Below are 26,338 nucleotides of genomic sequence, written 5' to 3'. Positions count from 1 at the left end.
CTCCTACTCCTGTCAGCATTAATGTCCCCCAGCAAATGCCCATATGAAACTACAGCACTATTGGAAGGATATCATCCTACTGTGGCTGCAGCCATTGTGGGGATTCCTCTGTCCCCACCATAGAGCCCCTAGTGATAGCTGACTTGCTGATTTTGATCATTCCAGGGCAGCTAGCTTACATCTCCCACTGCAGTGGGCATGGTAACTTTAGCCTGGAGTCCTGTGGCTGCATCTGCAATGAAGGGTGGGCTGGAAAAAACTGCTCAGAGCCCCACTGCCCCATGGGCTGTTCCAGCCGGGGAATCTGTGTAGAAGGCCAGTGCATCTGCGACAACGACTACAGTGGGGACGATTGCTCAGAGCTCCGCTGCCCGACGGACTGTACCTCCCGAGGCCTCTGCGTGGACGGGGAGTGCGTCTGTGAAGAAGGTTATGCAGGGGAAGACTGCAGCGAGCTGAGGTGCCCCGATGACTGCTTGGGAAAGGGGAGATGCACCAATGGCACCTGCATCTGTCAGGAGGGCTATGTGGGGGAAGACTGCGGTCAGCTGAGATGCCTGAATGCCTGCAGCGGACGTGGGTTCTGCCAGAAGGGGATGTGCGCTTGTGAGGAAGGTTACAAGGGACAAGACTGCTCAGCAGGTAGGAGTGGCCTCCCTACCGGGCACAGAGCTGGTGCAAGGGTAGGCCCTGCTCTCAGCCTGCTTGTGAAGTGGGTGGATCAGGGGTATGTCAGGATGGGTTGGCTTGGCAGGAAGGCAACACACTTCTGCTGTTCTCTGCTCCCTGGGGCCCATGGGGAGCCATGGGATGCAAAGCACAAGTTAGAGCAGCCCTGATGTTGCTCTGACTTACATCAGGGCCTTTCCCAAGCCTGGCATACGGGCAGAGCTTTAAGCTCCCCTTGCCCAGAACAGGAACACAGTAACTGAGACTCAGGCCCTACACATGCCCAGGCATGGGGCCATTTCACGCAGACAAAGCCGTCAGACATTCCGGAGGTGATTTCTGCAGAGTAATTCATTTGGGGAGGAAAAATACGATCGTGCTCTTGTCGCAGTTCCCTAACTCAGCCAGGGTCTCCATGCTGTGCACTGTGCAAGGGACCTGGGCCCCAGCATTCTGCACTGCCTTCCTGCTCAGGACCCCTGCTAACACCAGTGGAAGGACCATGACAGCTGTTGCAATGGTTCACATGGGGACCCTCTGCCAGCATCACAGGGGAAGATCACTGTGTAACCAACGGCTGTTGCTATGACAACTGTAGTCCACCCAATAAGGCCAAGGTAAAGTGCTGCTCCTTCTTGGGGCTATTACCATCTGTCTGGAAACCACCTGCCCTTGGCCCTTTGTGCAGGAGCATCTGGGTCATTATCTAAAGTGCTTCTCCACTTGTCTCTCCTAACCAGGCTACTTGAGAATGAGGATAAAAGCTACGTTCGGCATTTCACGCCAAGCACCCAGATAGCAGGCCTGGCGCTGCAGGGGATGAGGGGAGTGGGTGGGAAGGGAAGCAGACTCCATCCCAACCAAAGCGATGCCATATTTGTTGTCCATAAGTTTCCCATCTCCCGGCAGGAAAGCAGCGTGTGGGTGTTGGACTGGGGCACGTGACGCTTGCAGGTTTATATGCATTCACCTCACTGCAGATCTCTCTTCCACGGCTGCCATCTCCCCAAATCATACAGTTAGGCACCAGAGCTGCCTAGTCCCAGACGACAAGGACGTGCTCACCCCAATGAGTGCCCTCTGGGCCTGCAGCTTGGGCACCCCTCTGCCAAGATACAATTTAACCCTTTCATCCCAGCTAAAATGGTGCATCAGTCACAGAGCAGCGAGGAAAGGGCTGCAGCATTTCTACACAGGTGAACCTCGCCACGCACAGAGCCCTGTCTCCTAGAGACTCAGCCTTTTCACTCTTCCCCAGGACTCTGAGCTGTGCGTGGCCAACACGCAATACTGCTCCTTTTTCGTATAGGCAGGACAGCTGCAGCTGCTACACAGGCGCTGGCCAGCAACCAACAACTTCTCCAGATTCCCTCTGTCCAGCCCACAACCCTCTCTATTGCTCTGCTGTCTGCCCCACTACCCTCCACCTTCTTCTTGCTTCTGCACTGCCTGCTTCCTGGACCTGCGTTCCCTACACTTGCCATTATCTGCCCCATTCCTCCTTTCACTTAGCCCCTTAACAGCTGCACTGCTGCTTTTCAGATCACCAGGAAAAATGCTGCATAATGTGACGGGGTTGGGTGGGACTGGGGGAGGTGAAAGAGGGGTGAGAAAGCCATTATTTAAATACTGGTTAACCTCCCAGAGCCCCGCTTCTGCTGCCTCCAGGGGAAATCCCAACAAGGGGTGTTTTGGATGCAGTTTAGGACTATTTTCAGAAGCTTTATGCAGCCCCAAAGAAGGCATGTTTCCCTCTCAGTCACATATGGCCTCTTTATTTCATTGAATGCAATTGAAAGCAAAAAATAATGAGTGGGGAAGGAGAGCTAATAACTGATGACATCAAAAAAGCTCAGGTGTTTAATGCCTGTTTTGCTAGATACCCAACACAATTAATATTAGCAACAAGAAGGAAGGACTGCAAGCCAAAATAGGGAAAGATCAGGTTCGAGAATATTTAAAGATAAATGTGTTCAAATCGTCAGAGCCAGATAAAATTCATCCTAGGGTGCTTAAAGGATCTACCTAAAGCAATCTCTGAATCATTAGTGATTATCTTTGAGAACTCCTGGAAGACAGGTGAGATCCCAGACGACTGGAGAAGGGCAAACATAGTGCCTGTCTTTAGAAAGGGAAACAAAGAGGACCCCAGGAATTATAACCCAGTCAGCCTAACCTTAATATCTGGAAAGATACTGGAACAAATTATTAAACAATTTCTAAGCACCTAGAGAATAACAGGATTACAAGCAGTAGCCAGCATGAATTTCACAAAAACAAATCACGCCAAACTAATCTAAATTCCTTCTTTGACAGGGATACTGGCATAGTGTATGGGGGAAGCAGTAGTCATGATATATCTGGATTTTGGCACAGTTCCACTTAACATTCTCATAAACAAACTAGGGAAATGCGGTCTAGACGAAATTACTATAAGGTGGGTGTGCAACTGATTGAAAGACCATATTCAAACAGTAGTTATCAATGGTTAGTTGTCAAACGGGGAGGACGTATCCAGTGGTGAGTTGGAGCCAGTTCGCACCAGCTGCGCGAACCGGTTGTTAAATTTTGAAGCCGGTTTAGAGCCCGTTGTTAAAGAATACAAGGAACCAGACAGTGTGCTGTGAGGCAATAAGAAAGCTTTTGAATGCTGTAACAAGAAAACACTTAAGCACATGGTTAACTTTAGGCAATTTTTACTCACCAGACGGCGCTCCGGGTCTTTGGCGGCACTTCAGCAGCTGGGCCTTCAGTCGCTCCGGGTCTTCAGCGGCACTTCGGCGGCGGGTCCTTCAGTGCCACCGAAGAACCAGAGCGACTGAAGGAACCGGTTCTTCAGCTTTTGGCAGCTCATCACTGAACATATCTAATGGAGTGTCACAAGGGTCAGTCCTGGGTCTGGCAGCATTCAATATTTTCATTAATGACTTGAATAATGGAGTGGAGAGCATGCTTATGAAATTTGCAAATGACAACAAGCCAGGAGAGGTTGCAAGCACTTTGGAAGACAGATTAGAATTCAAAATGACCTTGACCTATTGGCGAATTGGTCTGAATTTAACAAGATGAAATTCAGTAAAGACAAGTGCAAAGTCCTTCACCGAGGAAGGAAAAATCAAATACACAGCTATTAAATGGGGAATAACTGGGTAGGTGGGAGTACTGTTGAAAAGGATCTGGAGGTTATAGTGGATCACAAATTGAATATGACCCAACATTGTGACACAACTGCAAAAAAGGCTAATATCAATAACAGGGAGGTTGTTTGTAAGACACAGGAGGTAATTGTCTGGCTCTACTCAGCACTGGTGAGGCCTCAGATGGAGTACTGCGTCCAGTTCTGGGTGCCCACTTTAGGAAGGATGTGGACAAACTGGAGAGAGTCCAGAGGAGAGCAACAAAAATGATAAAAAGTTTAGAAAACCTGACCTGTGAGGAACGGTTAAAAAAACTGGCCATGTTTAGTCTTGAGAAAAGAAGACTGAGACAGGACCTGATAACAGTCTTCAAATATGTTATGGGCTGCTATGGACTGTGAGCAGTTGTTCTCCACATCCACTGAAGGCCGGAGAAGAAATAATTGACTTAATCTGCAGCAAGGGATATTCAGATTAGATATTAGGAAAAATGTTCTAACTATATGGGTTGTTAAACTCTGGAATAAGTTACCAAAGAAGGTTGTGGAATTGCCATCACTGGAGGTTTTTAAGAAGAGGTGGCACAAATACCTGTCAGGGATGGTCTAGGTAGACTTGGTCCTACCTCAGCAAAGGGGGCTGGACTTGGTAACTTCTTGAGGTTCCTTTCAGACTTTCATTTCTAGGATTCTATGAAAAGCAACACTTCTTGGTTCTCAGTCACCTGTGAGCGAGTGACATGACCCCCTGAGGTCCCTTCCAACCCTGATATTCTATGATTCTATTACATTAAAAGTGGTTGAATGACAAGCAAATGAGCTGTCTCGAAGGCAAACCCAGCACAAGGTCAGGAATTCCTTCATCCTGGTAGGGACTGTCTGTGTTTGTACAGGGCCTATCACAGTGGGTCCTGCTCCATGAGGAGGGCTCCAGGTGCTACTGCAACACTACTAATGATAATAATGAGAGATGACCCCAAAGCAAATCCCTGCATGTGAGTATCTCCAAACTTTGAGGACATTCAGCTTTGGAGCAGGATCTATGGCTGGCTGCACCTCTGCAATAGGTCAAAACAAAGCCTGGAGTCCAATCACCCCCAAACTCGGGGGAATAGTCACATCCAGATCTGAATTTCAGAGTCCAGGGCCATCATGGTTTGACTGCTCGTCCCATCACTAGCATTACACACCCTGATGTGGCACTCAGACATCAGTCCTCACTCTGCCAAGGTGGGTTTTAAGAATTAGCAGAAGCAGGATGACACCATCAGCTGATTGCCTCAGCTTTAATTCCATGTATCACGATAGCTCGGTGCTGTGCAAACACAGAACAAGACGATGGTGCCTGCCCTAAAGAGTTCCCAATAAGTATAAAATAAGAGATAACAGGTGGATGCAGAGAGATGAGAAGTAAAAAGAAATGATGAGACAATATCGGTCAAAATGATGGGCAGTGGACTAAGAGCACCAGTAGCCTAACTCTTGTCAAGTTTTTTGTGGGCCTCAGGTCGAAGGAGTTTTAAGGAGGGATTTGAAGGAAGATAATGAGGTACCTTTGTGGATGTTTTTAGGTAGCTCCTCCAAGCATGAGGGGCAGCATGGGAGAAACCACAAGGGCACTTGTTTGAAAATTTAACCAGTGGGTGATTGAGGCTGGGCAGTACTACGGGGCACTGAGTTAGGAATACTCCCTAGTGACAATATAGTTAAAAAGCGTTTATTTGAAAATACATATACTGGAAATTGCATTAATTCCTCCCCCTCATATTCTGTGCTATTAACACTGGATTGGAATAACTGTTGTTCTCAAAGTGTGAGTCATTCCCAAGTTTGCCCCATGATAACATACCGTTTAACACCCTCCGCCCCCCCCCCACACACACACAGAGTCCCATTGACTTTTGTTTACTGAACAACATTCCCGTTGTGCAGGACTATTATTGATTATTTGCAGGACTGAGGGGGCCCCACCAAGATTGGGTTCCTGTTGCACACACATTGGACAACCACATACAGCCCCTTCCCTGAAGAGGTTGAATTGACAAGGCAGGCAAAGTGTCAGGGCCGGCACGTAGGCGGCCACGCCTAGTGTTTAAGTATAGGGCAGGGGGCCAGGTTACCCTGCCAGCCGGGGTTCAGAACCAGGAGGTCAGGAGCCAAGATCAGGAACCAAGAGTCAGATACCAGGAATCAGGCCGATTCAGGAAACAAGGAAGTCACGGTCAAGAGACAAGAGCAGATAGCACTGGATGAGCAGTCCAAAGCAGAGTGGAACCCAGCTGTACAGATGACTCCCTGTTCCTCCTTCTGGCTTAAGTAGGGGGAATGGGCCAATCAGAAGCTCTTGTGTTCCATCAATCGGGGTAGAGCCTTCTGTGACAGGTGTGGGCCCTTTGGGAGGTTACCTGATGTGCTGGGATGCCACTGAATCAGCCTATTCTGCCAGCCTGAGTCCCCTTTACCTGGCCTTGCTGGGTGAGGCTCACAAGCCTCTTCCAGCCAACCGCACAGGCAGGGCCACACCCAGCTGCACAGAGAGACAGAGATCCGCTCTGGAAAGATTCAGCCTTAGGAGCTTTCCCCAACACTCTGGTGCCCACTCCTTTTAAGGGGTACAAACCCAGAGGGTTTTATGAAATTCACCCCCTCCCTCAATGTGGAGGGAGATATGCACAACTTCTTTCCCCTTTCTCCCCCCAGTTAAAAATTACATAAACTGGGTTATATCATAAACAAATTTATTAACTACAAAAGGTGAATTTTAGGTGAACATAAGAGAGAAGAGACAGAACAACGCAGATTACTGACCAAATAAAGCAAAATACACAAGCTAAACTCAATATACTTATGAAACAGGTTACAAAATGTAAATTCTCACCCTAAATGTTATTTTAGGCAGGTTGCAAAGTTTCTGTGGTTCAGAGTTCCAATTATATTCCTTTTCAGACTGGATCCCTGTCTCAGTCTGGACTCTCCCTGCCTTCCCTTCAGGTGGCTTTAGCAGTCTTTCTTCTTGGGCAGACAGGTCATGGAGAGGAGGAGTCCCATTTGCCTTCCTCCCCACCTTTAAATAGGATTTACATAAGGTTGAAAACCTTTATTTCCCAAACTTGACCCTCCCTGTCCCTTGCAGTGGAAAGTTACAAGAAGTCCCAGGTAATGTTTAGTATTAGGTGACAAGACCACCTGACTCTGTGGTGTTAGGCAAAAAGATTCTTTTCCCCAAGAATCAGGCAAGCACAGACAATACTGAAGGGGGTTTATTCACAGTACCAGGAAGACTGACAAGCAGCTTCAAAAATATGGTGCCATAGTGGCCAGTTATATACATTCTCTTATCAATTCATTTGCATTTATCTGTACATACAGAGACAGACATTGTTACAAATCAAGAGAGAACCCTAAACAAAGATAAAAATAGGAACAGTACATACATATAGAGGTCATCCTATTGCATCAAGCATCTATGGCTACCTTGCCATAGAGGCGGAGGGCAGGGAGGGATGTGTGCTTTCAGACATCCGGTGGGTTGTGAAGGGAAGGTTAGCATTGTCCTAAGAGCTGAGTGACTGGGCGGGCATTGACCATATAAGCTGAGCTAAGTTATCAGGGGTATCGACAGAAACTTTGTCCTTGCTTCTCAGCAGTTTCTGTCTTTTCTGCTGGCTGAATTTTAACTCCTTCCTGACAGTAGTATCACGAGTCAGTGGCAGTATGGAGGGTCCACAGGAAGGCCAAGCCTTTTCACAGTCCATTGTCCTCGCTGATGGGCCATCAGCCCTGTCTGGCTTTTCCATTGTTGTACCGGAGGTGTTAGCAGTGGGCATCGCTCAGAGTAGCATAGTTGAAATATAGATATATAGTCAATATTCCTAACTCAGATACAGAAATGATACAGGCATACAAATTGGATAATCGCATTCAGTAAATTATAACCTTTCCAATGATATCTTACAAGACCTATCCTGCATAAAGTACATCTCAGTTATGTCATATTCATATCATAAGCATATTTTCATAAAGAATATGGAGTGAAACGTCATACCTTCTATTTGGGCTGGGCTTCAAGAAGTCCCAGTTCGCACTGATGCCAGTAAACCACTGGGTGGAGGATTGGAGCGTGATGACCTCCAGGAACGCTGCAGACCCAGGTTTGAGAGCCACAGGTCATGACAGAAAGGAATGGAAGGAAAGAGGCACAGAGAAGTGAAGTAGAACTGGAATTAGAATGGGGCCTCCAGGCTCTCAGCCTAATACCCTGTCCACACCACAGATAAATATTGACTAGCCCCCTACAAGGAATGGATGAAAAGGTTCAGGAGAGACCATGTCACACCTCATACCAATTCTAAATGTGATCCTAGTCCCTAGCCCAAGAAGAACATCATGCCTAAAGTAGCGAGATGGAGGATGGATAAGCCATGCACTCTCTGACACTCCCTGTCTATCACCTCTCCCTTTAGTTGCCCCACCTGAGGATCTGCGAGTGGCTGGGATCAGTGACAGGTCCATTGACCTGGAATGGGATGGGCCAATGGCAGTGACAGAATATGTGATCTCCTACCAGCCAGTGGTGCCAGGGGGCCTTCAGCTCCAGCAACGGGTGCCTGGAGAATGGAGTGCTGTCACCATCAAGGAGCTGGAGCCAAGCCAAACATATAACATCACCATCTACGCTGTCATCAGCGACATCCTTAGCGTCCCCGTCACTACCAAGGTGACTACCCGTAAGTATTGCTTTTCCACCATACAATTTTATCCCCATTGGCCAGAAGTAATAGAAAGAAGAGCAGTCTCATATACACCCGTGGACCCTGACAGACAGCTTTCCCAGTCTAATATAGTTTCTGGTACATGGTTGCCATCATTTAAAATTGTGTGTTTAAGGCTGGTTGAAATTTTTCCATCAAAACTATATTTCAACAGAAAAGTGGGTTTTTGACAAAACTAATTTTTTTCACAAAAAAGTGTCCACTTTCCACAGAAAATTTACAATTTTGTCAAAAACTTGAACACCTGAAAACCAAAAAGCAAAACAAAAATATTTCTATTAGGAAATACTGTCACAACAACCTCCTGCCCCCTGTTCTCCTCTAGGACTGGATTCCCTGGCCACATTGCATCTCTCATGCTGTTCCATGGCTGGCGACTCCCAGGATGCACACGGGTGGTGGCTCAGTAAGATGGGAGGATTGTGGCGCATCATGGGAGATGTAGTCCAACTGAGAAACTTGGCCCATAGAGGAGAATGGAGACACAACATGCTTGAAATACAATTCCCATTTGGCACCATCATAGCATTTCCAAATCAAATTTTCCATTTTAAAACTGAAAGTTTACAGCTAAAAATGTTCAGCTTTCAATTTTTTTGCTGAAAAGTTAAAATTTTACTTGGGGGGAAGGGACATTTTCCAGTCAGCTCTGCTGTTTGAAAAATAATGCTTTGGTGGCACCAGAACATCTCTGAAATAAAGTTAACCCCATACAGAACTCTTCCTGAATTAAAGCTGGCTGTTATTGACATAATGCTCTTGTGGAATGAATGCCAGTGATGCTTTTGCTAATACAGAACCAAAACCCATCAAAGTTAATGGACGTCTTTCCATTGATTTCAGTGGGGTTTGGATCAAGCATATGCTGCCATCAAAAGGGACTAAAATTCTGGTCTAAGATTGCCCTAGATGTAGTTTCCCCCTCAACCTCACAAACACACAGGGTACAAGGCTCTCTCTCATACAAGGCTGCACCTTATACATGGATGCCTTTTCTTGTTTATTTTCCTTGAAATCAGTTTTATAATAGAGATGGACCTGAGCATCAAAAAATCACATCTAGATCCCCAACGGCTGGTCCATGATTTTGGTTCAGGCCATCTCTAGGATTGAATAATGAGAAGCGAATGTCAGGAGTTCAGATTCATTCTGAGTACACTCCTACAATTCATGGAGGATGGGTCCATCAATGACTATTAGCCAGGATGGTCAGGGAGGCAACCCCACGCTCTGAATGTCCCTAAACCTCCACCTGCCAGAAGCTGGGACTGGACGACGGGATGGATCACTCAATAATTGCCCTGTTCTGTTCATTCCCTCTGAAGCATTTGGTATCAGCCACTGTCAGAAGACAGGATACTGGGCTAGATATTGGTCTGACCACCGTGGCCATTCTTATGTTCTTAATTCTCAAAAGCTTATCCAAACTTATCCCCTGAAGCACTGCCCCCTCTCAACCTCCTACATAAGGCCCTTCCTTACACAACTTTAGCTATCTGAGGTACTTCTATGGCCTTTACTACCATAATATCTGAGCACCTCACAATCTTCAGTGTGTTTCTCCTCACAGCAGCCCTGTGAATTAGGAAAGGACACATAGCATTATCTTCATTTTCCCATTGTACAGAAGGGGAACTGAGGCATGGAGAGACTAAGTGACTTGGCCAAGGTCACAGAGGGAATCTGTGTCAGAGCAAAACACTGAACCTAGATCTCCCAAATTCCAGGCAAGCACCCTATCCACTGGAACATTCTTCCTCTCTATCACAGCCATATTACACATGTGGCCTTGATAATATCCATGATGCTATTCAAAATGTATCTGGGTGTGATGATGGCTCATTAAAAGCATTAAAATTGCCCCTTTTTCACTTTCAGCAGTGCTTTTCTCCCACAAAAAAGTTTGATTTTGAAGGGGAAAAAAGGGCATTTTCCACTGGAAACTCATTCCAACAGAAAACTGCCAACCAACTGTCAGTACCTACTTCATGACACCCCCCTTGACACTAGCAGTCAGGTTTACCCAACCTGACTAACCTAGATGGGCATAGTCAAAGGAGAACAGAGCTGTCAGGGATGTAGGGTGTCCTGTGTCTCACGCTGTGGGGAGCTGTGTCATTAAAGCAGGAACAGGGCCACAGCCTAGCTAATGTGATCTGCATTGCTGCATTTCAGATCTCTCCACTCCAAAAGGGCTGCAGTTCAAGACGATCACAGAGACCACCGTGGAGGTGCAGTGGGAGCCCTTCTCTTTCTCTTTTGATGGCTGGGAGATAAGCTTCATCCCCAAGGTAACAACAACGGGGACCGCCTCTGCCCTGCCCTGCCACTGCTGGCCACCCAAAGTCAGCTCTGTGGCATAGTCACAATACTAGGTCCCCGTTTAAAGGAGCAGTCACACACACAGAACAGGGCATGGTGCAGGGCTAGGTAAACACCATCTGAATGATACCCCTACTCTGCCCCCTGCCCACCCATGCCAAAACAAAGCACTAAAACACCAGGTCATAATCTGGATCAATTAATCTCAGCTCTGCACTGAACACTATTTTCCATGGATTCTAGGTATCAGGACATGCATTCCTATAGAGGGAATTCCATGAAAAAGATCCTACATTTATCATATAAACAAATGGGTCCTCTAGCTCTCCTTCCCTCTCCTCCTCTATCTGTCCTCTTGCTCTCTTCCCTTACTCTCTCCCTCCATCTCCTTTCACATACCTTTCTCTCTTTCCCTTCTCCATTCTATTTTCTTTCTCCCACCTTCTTGCCCTGACTTTGATCAGACTTTTCTGAACAATTCAGCAATTGATTCATCTGTTCTAACTTATCAGTGTGAAAATGAGGCATTTGATCACCATCTCTAAAAACCCATGATAGAAACCTGCTTGGGTGTCTAAAGCTAGGCACCTAAATCCATTTTTAGTCACCCAAATATGTGGCCTGATTTTCAGAAGTATTGAGCACTTAGTAGCTCTCAGACTCCAAGCAGCCTAAATCACAATGACAAATAATTCCGCTGCAAAATTGTAACCACAATTATAGAACAGGTACAATTTGTGCTTGCAAAAATGAAAGTTGAAGGCTGAAACTGTTGCCCTAAATTTTAAACATTTTATCTGCATAGACAAAACAACAATAAAGTTGTCACTGATGCTATATTTAATATTTATTCTCAGTTATTGTACCACTTGTATAGAACTACAGCTCAACTTGTATCTGGCACCTCTCTACAAGTGTATCCTACACATCTTACAATAAAAAAAATGTGGATGAAGAGTCCAATTATATTGCCTTGACTCAGGAAAAACTCCCACTGAAGTAAACAAGGGTTCTGTGAAATAAATGAAAATATACCATCAGAACCAGTACAAAAACAAAATCCAGATGAGCAGAAATTGACAAAAACAACTTTGGTTTCTAACTTTGGTTTCCAAAAGGGCCGGAGGGATATTTTTGTAATTGTATATGTGTATACACACACACACACACACACACAAAAGCAAAATTCTCTTATGAGTTGCAGTTCATGAATTGCATTTATAAGACCAGAGGTAATTTTCATTCAAAATCAGGATAAGCCACTAAAAAATAAGAAATTCTAATGGAAACACTACCAGAGCCATAAGTGAACTAAAACTAGCACATCTTTAAAACATTGTACAAACACTAGTGAATCAATCCTCACAACATAAGGATTGACATGAATGCTAGGATATCCATTTCAAGATGGGGAAGCGGAGTCTCAGAAGTGCACTTGGCTATCTCACCCGATTTCTTTGTGAAGATCATCATCGCTCCCTAGAGTCACTGCACAGTCCTAATGTTCATGACTCTGTCCCATGACCCAAGGAAATAGTCCCTTGTTTGTCTCAGACATGACAGTGCAGGGTCACAATGAATCCAGGCTCAATGCCACAAGTAGTCCTGCCTTAACTTGACATCGTGAGGTGGAGCCCCAAGCATAATGATGTCACGATGCAATGCAATTTGTGACACTTTTATTTCGGCCTGCACAAGAAAGACAAACCACTGGCCACCATTTTCCTATTAGATCTTAGTCCCCATTACAAATGCAGTTTAATTTTCCCAAGTAGATACAGGAACAATTAAGTAACACCTTGGAATGGAACAGGACAGGTACAGTAGAAAAAGTTTGTGAGGTACCTGAATTTTATAAACAGTGGTACACTACATGATAGGAGAAATAAAAATATAGCTTTTAATCATGCTGCGGTGTGTGATTAATAAAGGCAGGTAAGTCCCTCCAGTGGCTTTGAAAATCTCAGCCTAAATGCATTATCTGTAAATTTCAAGTGAACTTTTCAGGTCAAATGTATCCCAACTTTAAAATTTGTAAAACTAAATTCTTAAAATCCTAAGACCAACAGAAACATTTCCAAGGTATTTTAAAACATTCCAGATACAATATTTCCCTCCAAAAAACATCACAGCATTGCACTGCCATTCTAAAACCCTGACAGTGAAAAGGGACTAGACACTGACTATAACTAAAATGAAACTGACCAGCTATTCTCATTGTTTAGGGAAAGAAATGCAAACATTAAACAAACAAAATCAAGAGTGAAAAGTAAATATATGCTACAGCAATAATATCACATTGACATTAAAGCTGTGGTTTATGTGGGATATGAAAGTAGGATACTATTTCTTTCTGTGCACTGTACCGTCATATTTCTAAGAACTCTGCGTGAGACAACAACTCGTTTGTTCTCACAATCTCTGCAGACTGCTATAGAGATACAAGAGCACTGGGGATCTAAGGGGACTTTAATTCTGGTCTTTTTTGTTGCTGTTGCTCCATAATATAAAATAAAAGTGATTTCAGATGGCAAATATATGGTGGCTCTGTGCGAAAGGAAAAAACACAATGAGATTTGCAGCAATAGCGGGAACGGCTCTGCAAAGCAATAGAACTCAGAGAAAATGACAAAGCCACAAAGAGGTTAAAAAAGAGAAAAGAATATTAGAAAAGCTAAAATGGCAATTTAGGGACAAAGTGGAAGATTTCTAGTTTAATGAGAAAAAGGAAGAATGCGAATGGAAATCTATGTGCAAAGGTTTGCTTAGTATGTTATTAGTGAAGACAATGACAAGAAAAGTTTTATTTGGCTAACACTGGCAGGAAAGGTGACATTTGCAGCTGCTTAAAGACTTATGTTTTCCAGAGGAAATACTTGGAGTATAAAGACTTAATAGAGATACTTCAAAAGTATTGTGTGCCAAAAACAAAGGCCTTGCAGTTTCACAGCTATATATAAACCACAGGATACTCCAGGCAGCCGAGAAGTGCCACAAAGAGAGAGGAATGAATCCCGGACCTTTTTCACTGACTGTTCTCATATGAAGTCGCTCTACCAGCTTGAACACGCACACTAGTTAAAAACAGGGATTGAGAAAAATGCTGTCTGCCTACGAGCCATCTGGAAGCAACAACTGAGGGGTGAACGGCATGAGATGCATCTGACTCTGTGAGCCACTGCTGGCTGCGAGGGGGTATTGGGACCCTTGGCAAAAGAGTCGACCCATCCTGAGGCATGTAATATCTTTTGGACAGACCGTACAGCCCTTATGCACATTTATGAGCACTTATCAGACCTGCAGGCCCATTGTAAACAATGGGAATAACTGAATGAGTAAGATCTCACCACTGTGAATAAGGGTCACTTATGAAATAGACATGCAGAGAGTATGTAAGTTTTCCCCAGGTGGGTACATTATCCCCAGTGATGCTCTATATTTGGGGCCAAGTTGACCTGGCATCCCATTATTTTCTCCAACTACTGCTGCATCCTTTTAATACGTTACCAGTTCCAGACTCCTCCCTCCCCAACTTTCTGTGCAGATTTCTTTTTTAATCTCCCTAGAACAATGAAGGTGGCGTCATCGCACAGCTTCCTAGCAGTGTCACCACCTTCAACCAGACAGGACTGAAGCCTGGGGAAGAATACATCGTCAATGTGGTAGCCCTCAAGGAGCAAGCCAGGAGCCCCCCTACCTCCGACAGCATCTCCACCTGTGAGTGACTCCATCCTTTAGCCCTCAGGCATGCTCTGTCTTTCCAGACCCAGAACAGGGCATGGTCCCAGTGTTGTATAGCTGTCCTTTCACCTCCAGGTCAGCAGGTCAGATATAATCCAGTTCGGCAGAGGCTGAAGGCTGGTATCACAAGATGGTGGGGATCATTTGGGCCAAGTGAAATGAGGTGCTGGTCTCAATACAGATCCCAGCAGATGTGCATTCATATCACAGAAAACACCACCACAATTGGCATTAATTGGCAGTTTCAGCAGAGGAACCAAGGAATGAATAGCCATGGAGACTGAACTCCACTCTCACAGTTAGAGATGGTCCCACCAGAGCATGGCAGGGCACATCGATGGATGGATGTGGGGTAGTTTACATTTCTGCTGCCAATGTTGTACTAGTTCCCTGGGTTACAAGAAGAATCCAGTCTCCAGGGTTTTGTTCATGCACCTTTCACCAACAAGACATTCAAACAATGGGCCAAAACCCCAGCTGGTGTAAATCAGTGTAGCTCCATTGACTTAAAACTGAAATGTTTTTAACCCCTGAAAAGACTTGGCTTTGGCTTTGCTTGGAGGCTCAGGTGAGGGTTCTGAGGGTTCTTTATTGAGGGTAACTTGCAACACTGAATTTACTCTCTGCTAGATAAACTCAGAGGGCAAATTCACCCATTGAGTAATGCCATTGACTTACACCAGGGATTACTTTGGTCTACATCATTTCTGCAAGGAAAGAAATAATTAGGAGACAGCTCTGGCCTGGAACATCAGAACCAAATCCTCCCACTTTGAGCTTGGGGGAAAGTCAGACACAAATGCAAATTCTGTGGCACAGACCCAGTTATGATAATAACACCTGACTGAGCTGCACAATTTCAGTCTCAAAGACACACTAAAGACTGATGAACTTCTAAACTGAATGATGATTTGGGTTAAACAAATGCCCTGAAATCTGGGGTTTATCTGAACAATCTAATTCCATCTGGGCTGCAAACTGGGTGCAGAAGCACCACAAGAACAGTCCTTCTCACAGTATTTTGACACTTCTTTTGTACCTAAATCCCTTTGAGGAAGATTCAGTGAGCTTGATAATAGCAAAGGGAAAATTAATTCCTCTCACTGTTACATATAGCTCACATTCTTCCGTTCCTTCTCCTCTCTCCCCCACACTCCCCAGTACATCCTGGGAATTGTAGTTCCTGGGCTCAAAGCTCCAGGACTCATCTAGGAACAAACTTACAGACTGGGGTAGCTATCCGCCTCGAGATAGATATAATTCCCCCCACTCCTGGCCTGATTCTCGTGCAGGGAAAGCATGGAGAAACATTAACTGAGCTCAAACAAGGACCAGTTTGGGTTCTAAGTGAAGGCTCAGTTCAATTATTTTTCTGTCCAAGTAAATTTCCCACCTCTAGTGATTTCACATTAGGCACATTTCTGAAGTTGGAGACTGAGTGTTCCCTGTTCCACAAAAGTGCTTGTACCAAGTAGTCCCCCAGCACACCCAGATAACAGGTTAAGGTCCAAATCCTGGGAGGTGCTGAGGGCCCTCAAGAATGTAAGAACAGCCATATTGGGTCAGACCAAAGGTCCATCTAGCACTCGATCTTGTCTTCCAATAGTGGCCAATGCCCGGTGCCCCAGAGGAAATGAACAGAACAGATAATCATCATTCCCAGCTTCACACTGATGGACTCAGGTCTCTTCAGAGCCAATTTTTTATGCTAGGCACAAGCCGATCACTTTCTCCCGCAGTCAGTCAGATTAGAGTCTCCAGGTGTGTACACCAGGAGCTAATTAACCCTTTCATTGCTGAGTCAAAGGTAACACTGGGCAAAGCACATATCTAAGTTCTCACTCTGAATCCTTGCAAGACAGTCAGATAGCTCCCTCCAGCCACACCGTTTACAAACAGAAACACACATTTAAACAGCTCTGTGAAGGTTACATAGAGATGTGTTCTCATGAGGTTGCTAATTAGGGCTTTAATGGAGCTGGAGACTCAAGGGCTCCTAGGAAAATTATCCTAAAAAGCACAATATAACAGAGAGGTCTCTACAGTCAGCACAGGAGAGTCTTTCTAACATTAGAGGAGAGAATCTAGCATCTTGCTGCAGATGTTAGTCTACCTGATCTCTGCAAACAAACACAAATCTTTTCCTATTGCTTTGTTTGTGTGTTTAGCAGCTGCTTGCATAATGTGGCTTAACAGAGACACCTACTGGTCATGACTAAATGTTTCCATTCCCCTAACGAGTGCAGCTATTGCACATAGAGCAGCCTCAAACTCACAGTGCTTTCAGTTCATAAGGGATTGTACAAAGTAGATTAAAGATTCATAAATCTTCCGGCCAGAAGGGATCATTGCAATCATCTAGCCTGACCACCTGCAAAACACAAGCCATAGAATTTCACCCCATGATCTCGCCTCTAACTCAGCAAAGTGTGGTTCTTGATAGGCTCCAACTGCAAAGAGATGGGTTCAAACTGCTGGATCCCAGCTTTCCCAGCATGTGGGGGTTTAGATCTGGTGGATTGGTTTGGCTTGGCCCATTATACAGAGAGGGGTCAGCCACAGAGTCTGGATCTGGATATGACTGCTCCTAAAGCTCCAGAGATTTTTGAATCTGGAGATTTGGTTCACCCTCTCTAATGCAAGCCTTTCTGTTCTGTTTTGGTTATGGGAGGGTAGAACCAGATCCGTTTGATTTTAAGTTGTAATGAACCCAAAATCTCAGCGTAAAGATCAGCTGAAACAGCCAAAACTTTTCTTGTTTTGAGCAGAAACAGGATTTTCCACCCAAAGCCATTGTGCAGTCCAGGCACACCAACCCTTGAAAGACCCCAGTTGGTGTGGCTGGAACCTCTACACCTTTGCCGATGAGTTTAAACTTTCTTCCCTGAAGTTTTGCCCAGCTCTGGTCACAAGGAATTCACCAGATTTGGGACAGACTGATGTTTGGGTTACAGTCCATTAATACTCCCATGTTAAATGTTCACACAGAGGCTGGTATTTTCAAAGGTGCATAAGGGAAATAGGTGCCCAGATCCCATTGAATTTCATTGAGGTTTGGGAACCTAACCCCTTAGGCAGCTTTGAAAATCCAAGCCAAAAATGCAAGCTCAGCATGTTCTGCAGTAGCACCACCAGTTTCCCCGGCTGAAAACTTGTGATTTTTTTAGCAACTAATTAGTCTATCCACCTGAGCAGCAAACCATGCAGGACTTGTAGGCATTGTATTCATGCTCCATTAATACAACACCTACAATCTTAATCCACTAAACTAATTTAGAATAAGGTTCTCTATTCTGGAATAAGAGCATCCACATCTGGAGTTAATCAAGAAGAGCTATTTCAGACTGTGTGTTTAGAAACCTCTTAGATCACCCCAACATTCAGCCCCCTCTGGAGATCTAGATATTCAGTATATGTTTATTATCCAGTGAAACCTGTCCAACATACAAAATGCACTTTAAAAAAATAACATTTTTGCTTTGCACTACCTAAACCCTAGCTTACAAGACCAGGGCATTTAGTACTAGTTACAGAATACAATTTAGGCTGTCACTAGTAAAACAAACAAGCAAGCAAGCGCCCATACAGTATGAACCTGGATTACAGATCTCAGATCCCCAGGTAGAAAATAAGTCTCAGAATTGGCTGTGCAGCAGGCGCTGCATGTTAATGCTGCTACAGCACGTGGCCAATACACAGATGCTTGACAGACTGTGTGTCATTACAATACCTACAGACAGGCAAAGCAGTTAGAATCAAACAGCATCAACCCAGAATTTGAACCCAAACTTTTCACCATGTAACTTTTTTCTTTAGATTATTTTTTATTTCCTTGTGGTCCCTGCACTTCTGGATTTCTTCTAAGAGAGGAAGTAGAAATGTCAACACAACCTTGTGGGATTTCCAGATCAAACAGGGAGCAATGGAAATCCCAAGGGGTATTGCTGCTTTCTTGTGAGTCCGAGTGCAATTATTCCAAGATCTAGAGATCTGGCTACAACTCCTCTCTCTTTTGTAAAGGATGGGTAGAACTTCTGGGATATTGTAACTAATGTCAAGTTTTGAAAAGTCTCTTGAAAGTGCTAGTTGTTTTCTCAACTCTTCTCATATTTTCAGCACACTGGAAATCCACAGTTTATTAAAAATTGGCTGACACATGTCAAAATGTAATTGTAAATGGGGAATTATCATTAAGCCTGGATGTTTCTAGAAGGGTCCTGCAGGGATCAGTCCTTGGCCCTAGGCTATTTAACGTTTTTATCAAAGACCTGGAAGAAAACATAAAGTCATCACTGGTAAAGGTTACAGATGACACAAAGATAGGGGAAGTAGTAAATAATGAAGAGAAGAGGTCATTGATACAAAGCAATCTGGATCTTAAACAATACAGATTTTAATATGACCAAATGTAAGGTCATACGTCTAAGAATAAATAATGCAGGCTTTACTTACAGAATGGGGGACTCTATCCTGGAAAGCAGCAACTCTGAAAAGAACTTGGTGGTGATCATGGATAATCAGCTGAACATGAGCTTCCCATGCAATGCTGTTGGCCAAAGGGGCTAATATGATCCTTGGATGTAGAAACGGGGGAATATTGTGTAGGAGTAGGGAGATGATATTTTCTCTGTATTTGGCATGGGTGTGACCACTGCTGGAACACTGTCCAGTTCTTGAGTTCACAATTCAAGAAGGATGCTGATAAATTGAAGAAGGTTCAGAGAAGAGCCATGAGGATGATTAGAGGTCTGGAAAACATGCCTTATAGTGAAAGACTGCACAGGCATTGAATCTGTTTAGTTTAACAAAGAGAAGGTTAAGGGGTGACTTGATCACAGTCTATAACAGGGGTCTCAAACATGCAGCCTGCAGGTGGCCCACGGAGTTATTTACTGTGGCCCGCCAAGCTCCCCGCCCTGAGTTATTTCCTGTGGCAGCCAAGCTCCCCTCATCCGCCACCCCCCCTCCCCTGCCAGCGCACTGTGTTCCCGCTCCTCTGCCTACCTCCAGGTGCTTCCCGCCACCAAACAGCCGTTTGGCGGTGCTTAGCATGTTCCAGGAGAGAGGGGGGAGGAGCGGGGAGCCGTGCGCTCAGGGAAGGAGGCGGAGAAGAAGCAGGGATTTGGGGAAGGTGCTGGAAGAGGGGCTGGGAGGGGGTAGAGTTGGGTTGGGACTTTGGGGAAGGGGTTGGAATGGGGTGGGGACTCATGAAAGGGGTGGAGTGGGGGCAGGGCCGGTGGCAGCGGGGGGCAGGGGTGGTTGTCAGTGATGCGGCCCTTGGGCCAATGTACTAGTCCTCATGTGGCCCTCGTGGTGATTTGAGTTTGAGATCCCTGGTCTATAATAACTGACATGGGGAACAGAACTCTTCAGTCTAGCAGAAAAAGGTACGACAAGACAGAATGGCTAGATGTTGAAGCTAGACAAATTCAGACTAGAAATGAGGCACAATTTTTTAACAGTGAGGGCAATTAAGATTTAGAACAACTTACTGGGAGTTGTGGTGGGCTCTCCATCTCTGGAAATTTTTCAATCAAGTTAGGATGTTTTTCTAAAAGATCTGCTTTAGTTCAGACAGGAATTGATTCAGGGAAGTTCTCTGGCCTATGCTATATAGGAGGCCAGACTAGATGATCACAATGGTCCCTTCTGGCCTTGGAATCTATGATGAATGGCTTACTCTTCTTGGTGTAGTCCCACTCCATATGAATCTTGGCATATCAGAAGAAGGTTCCCATGAACACCCTAAACCTGAACCAAACCCAAGAATCTATTCAGATCCATCCACCCTTTAACAGACCCCTTCCCCTACATCCTATTGCTTGGCAGCCACAAACAACTCATCTAACCAGTATGGCATAGCCTGGAGGCCTATCTCTAATCCATGGACCCTGAGCTGGGATCTTGGGTCACAACTCACATTAGTTCTTTTCCTCCTGCTATTGCCTGGATACTAAGTTAAAGTGGTGATGGGCCACTTCAAATATCAGATGTAGCAAGACTGAGTCCTTTCTTTCCCCAGGGCCGGATGCCATGCAATTTACACATTTTCTGTCTGTGTTTAACTCACAACTAACATGCTTCTTTGGTGTCCAGTAATTGATGGGCCAACCCAAATCCTGGTGCGAGATGTCTCGGACACAGTGGCCTTTGTGGAGTGGACCCCACCCCGAGCTAAAGTAGACTACATCCTGCTGAAGTACGGCCTCACGAATGGGGAAGGGGGGAAGACCATGTTCCGACTGCAGCCTCCCCTGAGCCAGTACTCAATGCAGGCCCTGAGGCCCGGCTCACAGTACGAAGTCTCCATCTCCGGGGTCCGAGGGACCAACGAGAGCGACCCTGCTGTTACCACCTTCACAACAGGTACATCGGTTGCATTTAAAAGCCATCTGGCTAGAGTCTAGTCCACTACATGGCCAGCCATCGAGAGACCCACACAACAAACAGGTCGATTCACTGGATGACTGACTAACAGACTGACTTGAATCAGTGACGAACAGGATGAGACCCAGCTGCCCTCACAAATAGATGGATTCCCTTTCTGACAGACTTATCAGGGCCTTCTGCCTGACTGCCCCCCCGCACACCCCAAACAGGCCAACACACTGACTGACAGACTCAGACACACCCAGCTAGCTGGCCAGTTCATGGACTGACAGACTGAGTAGGCAACAGGCTTTAATACAATGGACTGCCAGACAGACGCTGCCACACTAAACGCACTTCCTCTACTCATAACCGGAGTAGAGCCTCTTTCCTTCAGGGTCACACCCAGTGTCTTCTCCTCTCACTAGAGCAGTGACCAGACACAACGTCTCACTCCTCCACTGCCATCTGCTGCCTGTATGCACACCGCTGAACCAACATCACTGAGCTCCAGGAGACCCTGTTTTATGACAACCTTAGATATAAGCCGACTGTACTGTGACTCTCTGACTCACTGCATAATCTCTGATTCTGCATAGCATCAGGGTAAATACTTCTTGGGTGAAGGATTTTTCTACTCTGACAGACCTGTATGGTATCTCTGTATGTTTCCCTCTACAGTATATATCCATCTATCGGAATTTTACAGTATATACTTGTCTCTCTTTCTATCTACAGAATCTGTTTGCCTGTCCTATTTGCAATATGTATTTGGCAGGAGAAAAAAATCCTAAATCTGCAGTGTAATACAATGGTTTAGAATCTCAGCTGGTATAAATCAGTGTAGTTCCATTGAAGTCAGTGGAGCTATGCTGATTTTTGCCCAGTAAGTGTTGCATTAAGATAATGCTTTGTAACCCAGGCATACGGATTTGCTGCAAGATGCAACAAGGTACAGGAATTAATTTCTATGACTGTACGTTGTGCACCTGGATCCAGAGCTGCATTTTCCCAAAGTTCAGACCTATGTTTTAGTACAACCCCATCCCTGTAGTATGTAAGCACATCACAAAGGCATGGGTTTCGATTATTATAGGGATAGGAGCCAGCCCCTGCAAGTTCAAAGAACATTCAGATCTTCAGATTAGTCTGAGCCCATAACGAAGATTTGCAAAAATGGAAATTAGACTCCTAAATCCATATTTAAGAACCTAAATAAGTTGCCTGATTTTTCAAAAGCACTAAGCTACTAGAAGCTCAGTACTTTAGAAAATCAGGGCACTTCTTTGGATGCCTAAAGGAGGAGTTAGGAGCCTAACTTTAGGTACCCATTTTTTTTTAAAAAATTGCCCCATCTATAGTTATTCAAATTGAGAGAGAGGAGATGGGGGGTGCCACCTGAGACAATCTGCCATCAAGCAACTGAAAGTGACACAGTTAAAAATGTGGTTATCCTATTTTGATACTTTATATGAATGCTCTAACCGGTCAGTAAAACTTTAATTAATGCTAAGCCTGTGGATAGCTAACAGGTTTAATTTACCGTGCCATAAAGGAGAAGCTAGAGAGCATATTTCAGTGCTATTTTATGGTTTATAAATTACCTGTCAAATATATTATCAGCGGATACCAGTGCTTCTATGACAGTAACTGTAGTGTCTCTACTGTATATACTTAGAATGAGATGTACAGTGCTATCAATTTGCTGAATTTGCCTTTCCTTGTATTATCTCTATGAGTTGTTATGATCAAAAAATCCCTCCAAAAACAAATGAACAAAAATATATAGTTAGATGGGGTTACTGAGTATAATTTTATCTGTGAACCAAAAAGGAGTTATACCCTGGATATAAAATGGCCAAATCCTGCCCTAAGCTATACCTGTGTAATCCTGTTGATCAGAGTAGGGTTGCATGAATATAAATGAGGTCAGAATTTGGTACAATATGTACAGTAATATGTAGCAGTGCTAAACAACAAGGCATGCTATCAAGGCGGGATTTACCTGCGTATGAGTCTGTAATAAGGCATGAGATCTTGCGGCTAAGGCACTCAGGAGGAGTCCTGGGTTCAAATCTTGCCTTTGCCATAGACTTCTTGACTTACTGTGCCTCGGTTTCCCCACCTGTAAAATGGGAATAATAATAATAATAATAATAATAATTCCTTACCTCGTTGCGGTATTGGGTGGATTCAATTTCATCATGCTTTTTTAAAAAAAAACAGCAAGGGTAATTCATCACTGGAACAATTTACTGAGAGACTTGGTGCATTCGCCCTCACCTGAAATCTTTCAATCAAAATTGGGTGTCTTTTTACAAAACAAATGCTCTACTGTCCATCTCCATTCACTGGCCTGTGCTGTGCAGGAGGCCAGACTAGATGATCACATTAGAGCCTTCTGACCTTAAAATCTATTAATTAATCTAAGGGGCTGAGCTACCACAGAGACAGCTCAGCAAGTGCGACTCCATGCAGGTTAGATCGCGGTTAGCGTCTGGGGTGGTAGAATACCATGGTCTCACAATAACACAGCTTGGATTCCTTGCCAACACATGAAAGCATTTCCTCAGCTGCAGATGGGGGCAATTCTCGCAGATTGAACTGCATTTGTTTTCTTATCTTGTATAGAGATCGATGCACCCAAGAACCTCCGGGTGGGCTTGCGAACGTTGGCCAGCCTGGCACTGGAGTGGGACAACAGTGAGGCGGAGGTGCAGAACTATAGGGTGGTGTACAGCACACTAGCAGGCGAGCAGTACCACGAGGTGCTGGTGCCACGGAATGCTGGCCTGACAACCCGGGCCACCCTCACAGGTAAATCCCTCCGTGGACATGCCAGGATCTACATGGATGTTGGGCAACCTCTTCTTCTCCATGCACTGGGCCCCATTCAGGAGATCAGGGAGGGAGACCAAGCCCATGCAACATACAGCCTCTTCCATCCCACTCCCTGTGTACTGAGATGCTCTTGGGACAACTTGGGCCTGATTCGCCCATCACTGACTTCAGCGGAGTTTCCTGACTGACACTGGTGAGACTTAGGGTATGTCTACATAGCAGTCAGGAAGTGAGCTGCAGCACCTGTAGACATACCCGAACTAGCTTTGATCTAGCAAGCGTGACTAAAAATAGCAGTGAAGCCACACCTCTGCCAAGTCTTGCTCTGCACACAAAACCATGCACTATCCATGGTACCCTCCTGCATCTCTGACATCTATCTAGCGCAGGGGTGGGCAAACTTTTTGGCCCAAGGGCCACATCTGGGTGAGGAAATTGCATGCAGAGCCATGAATGTAGGGCTGGGGCAGGGAGTTGGGGTGCGGGAGGGAGTGCGGGGTATGGGAGGAGGTGCGGTGTGCAGGAAGGGGCTCAGGGCAAAGGGTTGGGGCAGAGGAGGAGTGTGGGGTGTATGAGGGAGCTCAGGAAAGGGGGTTGGGGTACAGGGAAGGATGCATGGTGCAGCAGGGGGCTCAGGGCAGGGGATTGGGGTACAGAGAAGGGTGTGTGGTGCAGCAGGGGGCTCAGGGAAGGGGGTTGGGGCACAGGAGAGATACGGGGTACAGCAGGGAGCTTGGGCGCAGGAGGGGTGTGGAGTGCAGCAGGGGGTTGGGGTGCAGGCAGGGGGCTCAGGGCAGGGATTTGGGGTGCGGGGTGCAGGAGGGGTTTGGGCTCTGGTTTGGCGCCACTTACCGGTTCCATGGTGGCAGCAGTGTGCACTGGGGCCAGGGCAGGCTCCCTACCTGCATGCCCTGGCCCCCTGCTGCTACCAGAAGTGGCCAGCACCACATCCCTGAGGCCCCTGAGGGAGAGGGGGCAAAGGGCTCCGTGCATTGCCCTTGCCTGTGGGTACCTCCCCTGAAGCTCCCATTGGCCGGAAATGGGGAACTCCAAGGCAAGGACAGCACACGGAGCCCTCTGCCCCCACAGGGGCTGCAGGGACGTGGTGCCGGCCACTTCTGGGAGCAGCGCAGGGCCCGCAGCATTACGAGGGTGGCAATCCCATGGGCCAGTTCCAAAGCCCTGAGGGGCCGGATCTGGACCATGGACCGTAGTTTGCCCACCCGTGCTCTAGCAGATACCCCAGTGGTCTGGCACTTGTCTAGCTGGAACCCCCATGTGTCTGTGGCATCTGGTTCTGGCAAACTGAATGATTTTTTGGGAAAGCCCAGGTCATACTCTGCTCGGTTGGAAAGTTGCAAACCCAACAGAATTAATCACAAAAAAGACTGCAGGGCCGGAAAGCAATTAGAGCCGTAAGTGTGACAATGGAGTGTGTGAAAACTACAATATTAGATGTCATTTTTGCTGCATTTCATGAGGTGAACTGCCTTGAGAAGCAGAATTTGATTAGAGGGAGACACCACAGACTCATGAAACCAGGGTCTGGCTTAACTTACCTGCCAGCTTTCTTCAGAGACGATTACTACTTTTGCAGACAAGCAGTGAAAGGTAAGTCCTGCAAATGGGCCAAATTCTGCTGTCAATTACACTGGTGTAAATCTGGTGTTACTCCCTTGACATGAATATCATCCACCCCGTGGAGTCACTCTGGATTTACCTTTATGTAATTAAGAGCAGAATCTGTTACTGAAATATTTCACTGACAGCAGTTGCCAAGTAAAGCCAATTAAAGCAAACACAATAAAGGGGTTTCCTGGGCATGCATTTGTGGAGATGAGACATGCTGAAGAACTGTGACAGGCTTAAAGAGAACAGGCTAGTGGTGTCAAATGTCCTCTCCGGAGAGCCCGAGACACTGAAAACTAGACTAGACAAAATCTTAGCTCAGTCTATTGTAGGGAATAACAACACTTCCTTCCCACACCCTTCAGTCTGTCTTGTCGGTTTGGATTGTTAGCGCTTTGAGGCAGAAAATGGCTTGTCAATGTGTCTGTGCAGCCTCTGATCTCAGCCGGAGCCTCTGATCTCAGCCGGAGCGTCTAGGTGTTCCCACAATGCAAATATTTAAAATGGTAAAAATCATAAGACACAAGCTGGCTGTAGAGGATGAGTCTGGATGAAGAATCTATTTTCTGTCTGTGATTCCGAGATAGGGAATTATGGACAGTGAAGAGAGGCAAGCACCAAAAGTCCATTTCCTCAGCAGCTGAAGAGATTGCAAAATTCCCATTGACTTGGGTGGAACCAGGATCTCACCCCAGGGCTATTTCATTTGTCTGATTCCTTTGTAAATTCTTTACAGGTGTTTTCCATGTTGTTGCCATGGTGAGTCTACTCCTTATACTAATGGGATGCTATCAAAGTCATTTAGGCCCCAAATTCTACATGGAGTTGGGGCCTGATTCATAGCCCGTTGGAATCAATG

The 26,338-nt window shown here is 45.6% G+C and overlaps 1 protein-coding gene across 5 annotated transcripts in view; it reads left to right on the top strand.

Annotated features, from left to right (window-relative positions):
* Nucleotides 1-26,338, top strand: part of TNR (tenascin R) — a 291,672-nt gene that overhangs the window by 229,717 nt on the left and 35,617 nt on the right. For 3 of the 5 annotated variants that reach the window (XM_073356466.2, XM_073356460.2, XM_073356461.2), the window contains 6 exons: nt 166-642; nt 8,269-8,532; nt 10,753-10,868; nt 14,466-14,616; nt 20,737-21,006; nt 23,641-23,826. In XM_073356466.2, coding sequence (XP_073212567.2) covers nt 282-642; nt 8,269-8,532; nt 10,753-10,868; nt 14,466-14,616; nt 20,737-21,006; nt 23,641-23,826 — 1,348 coding nt within the window. In that variant the 5' untranslated portion in view covers nt 166-281. The remainder of the gene's footprint in view (nt 1-165; nt 643-8,268; nt 8,533-10,752; nt 10,869-14,465; nt 14,617-20,736; nt 21,007-23,640; nt 23,827-26,338) is intronic. The other 2 variants (XM_073356467.2, XM_073356465.2) reach the window with 1 other exon arrangement.

Source organism: Lepidochelys kempii, chromosome 8, assembly GCF_965140285.1.
Source record: "Lepidochelys kempii isolate rLepKem1 chromosome 8, rLepKem1.hap1, whole genome shotgun sequence".
Taxonomy (NCBI): Eukaryota; Metazoa; Chordata; order Testudines; family Cheloniidae; genus Lepidochelys; species Lepidochelys kempii.
Note: the sequence above shows the minus strand (reverse complement) of the source record. Positions and strands in the feature narration are given on the sequence as shown.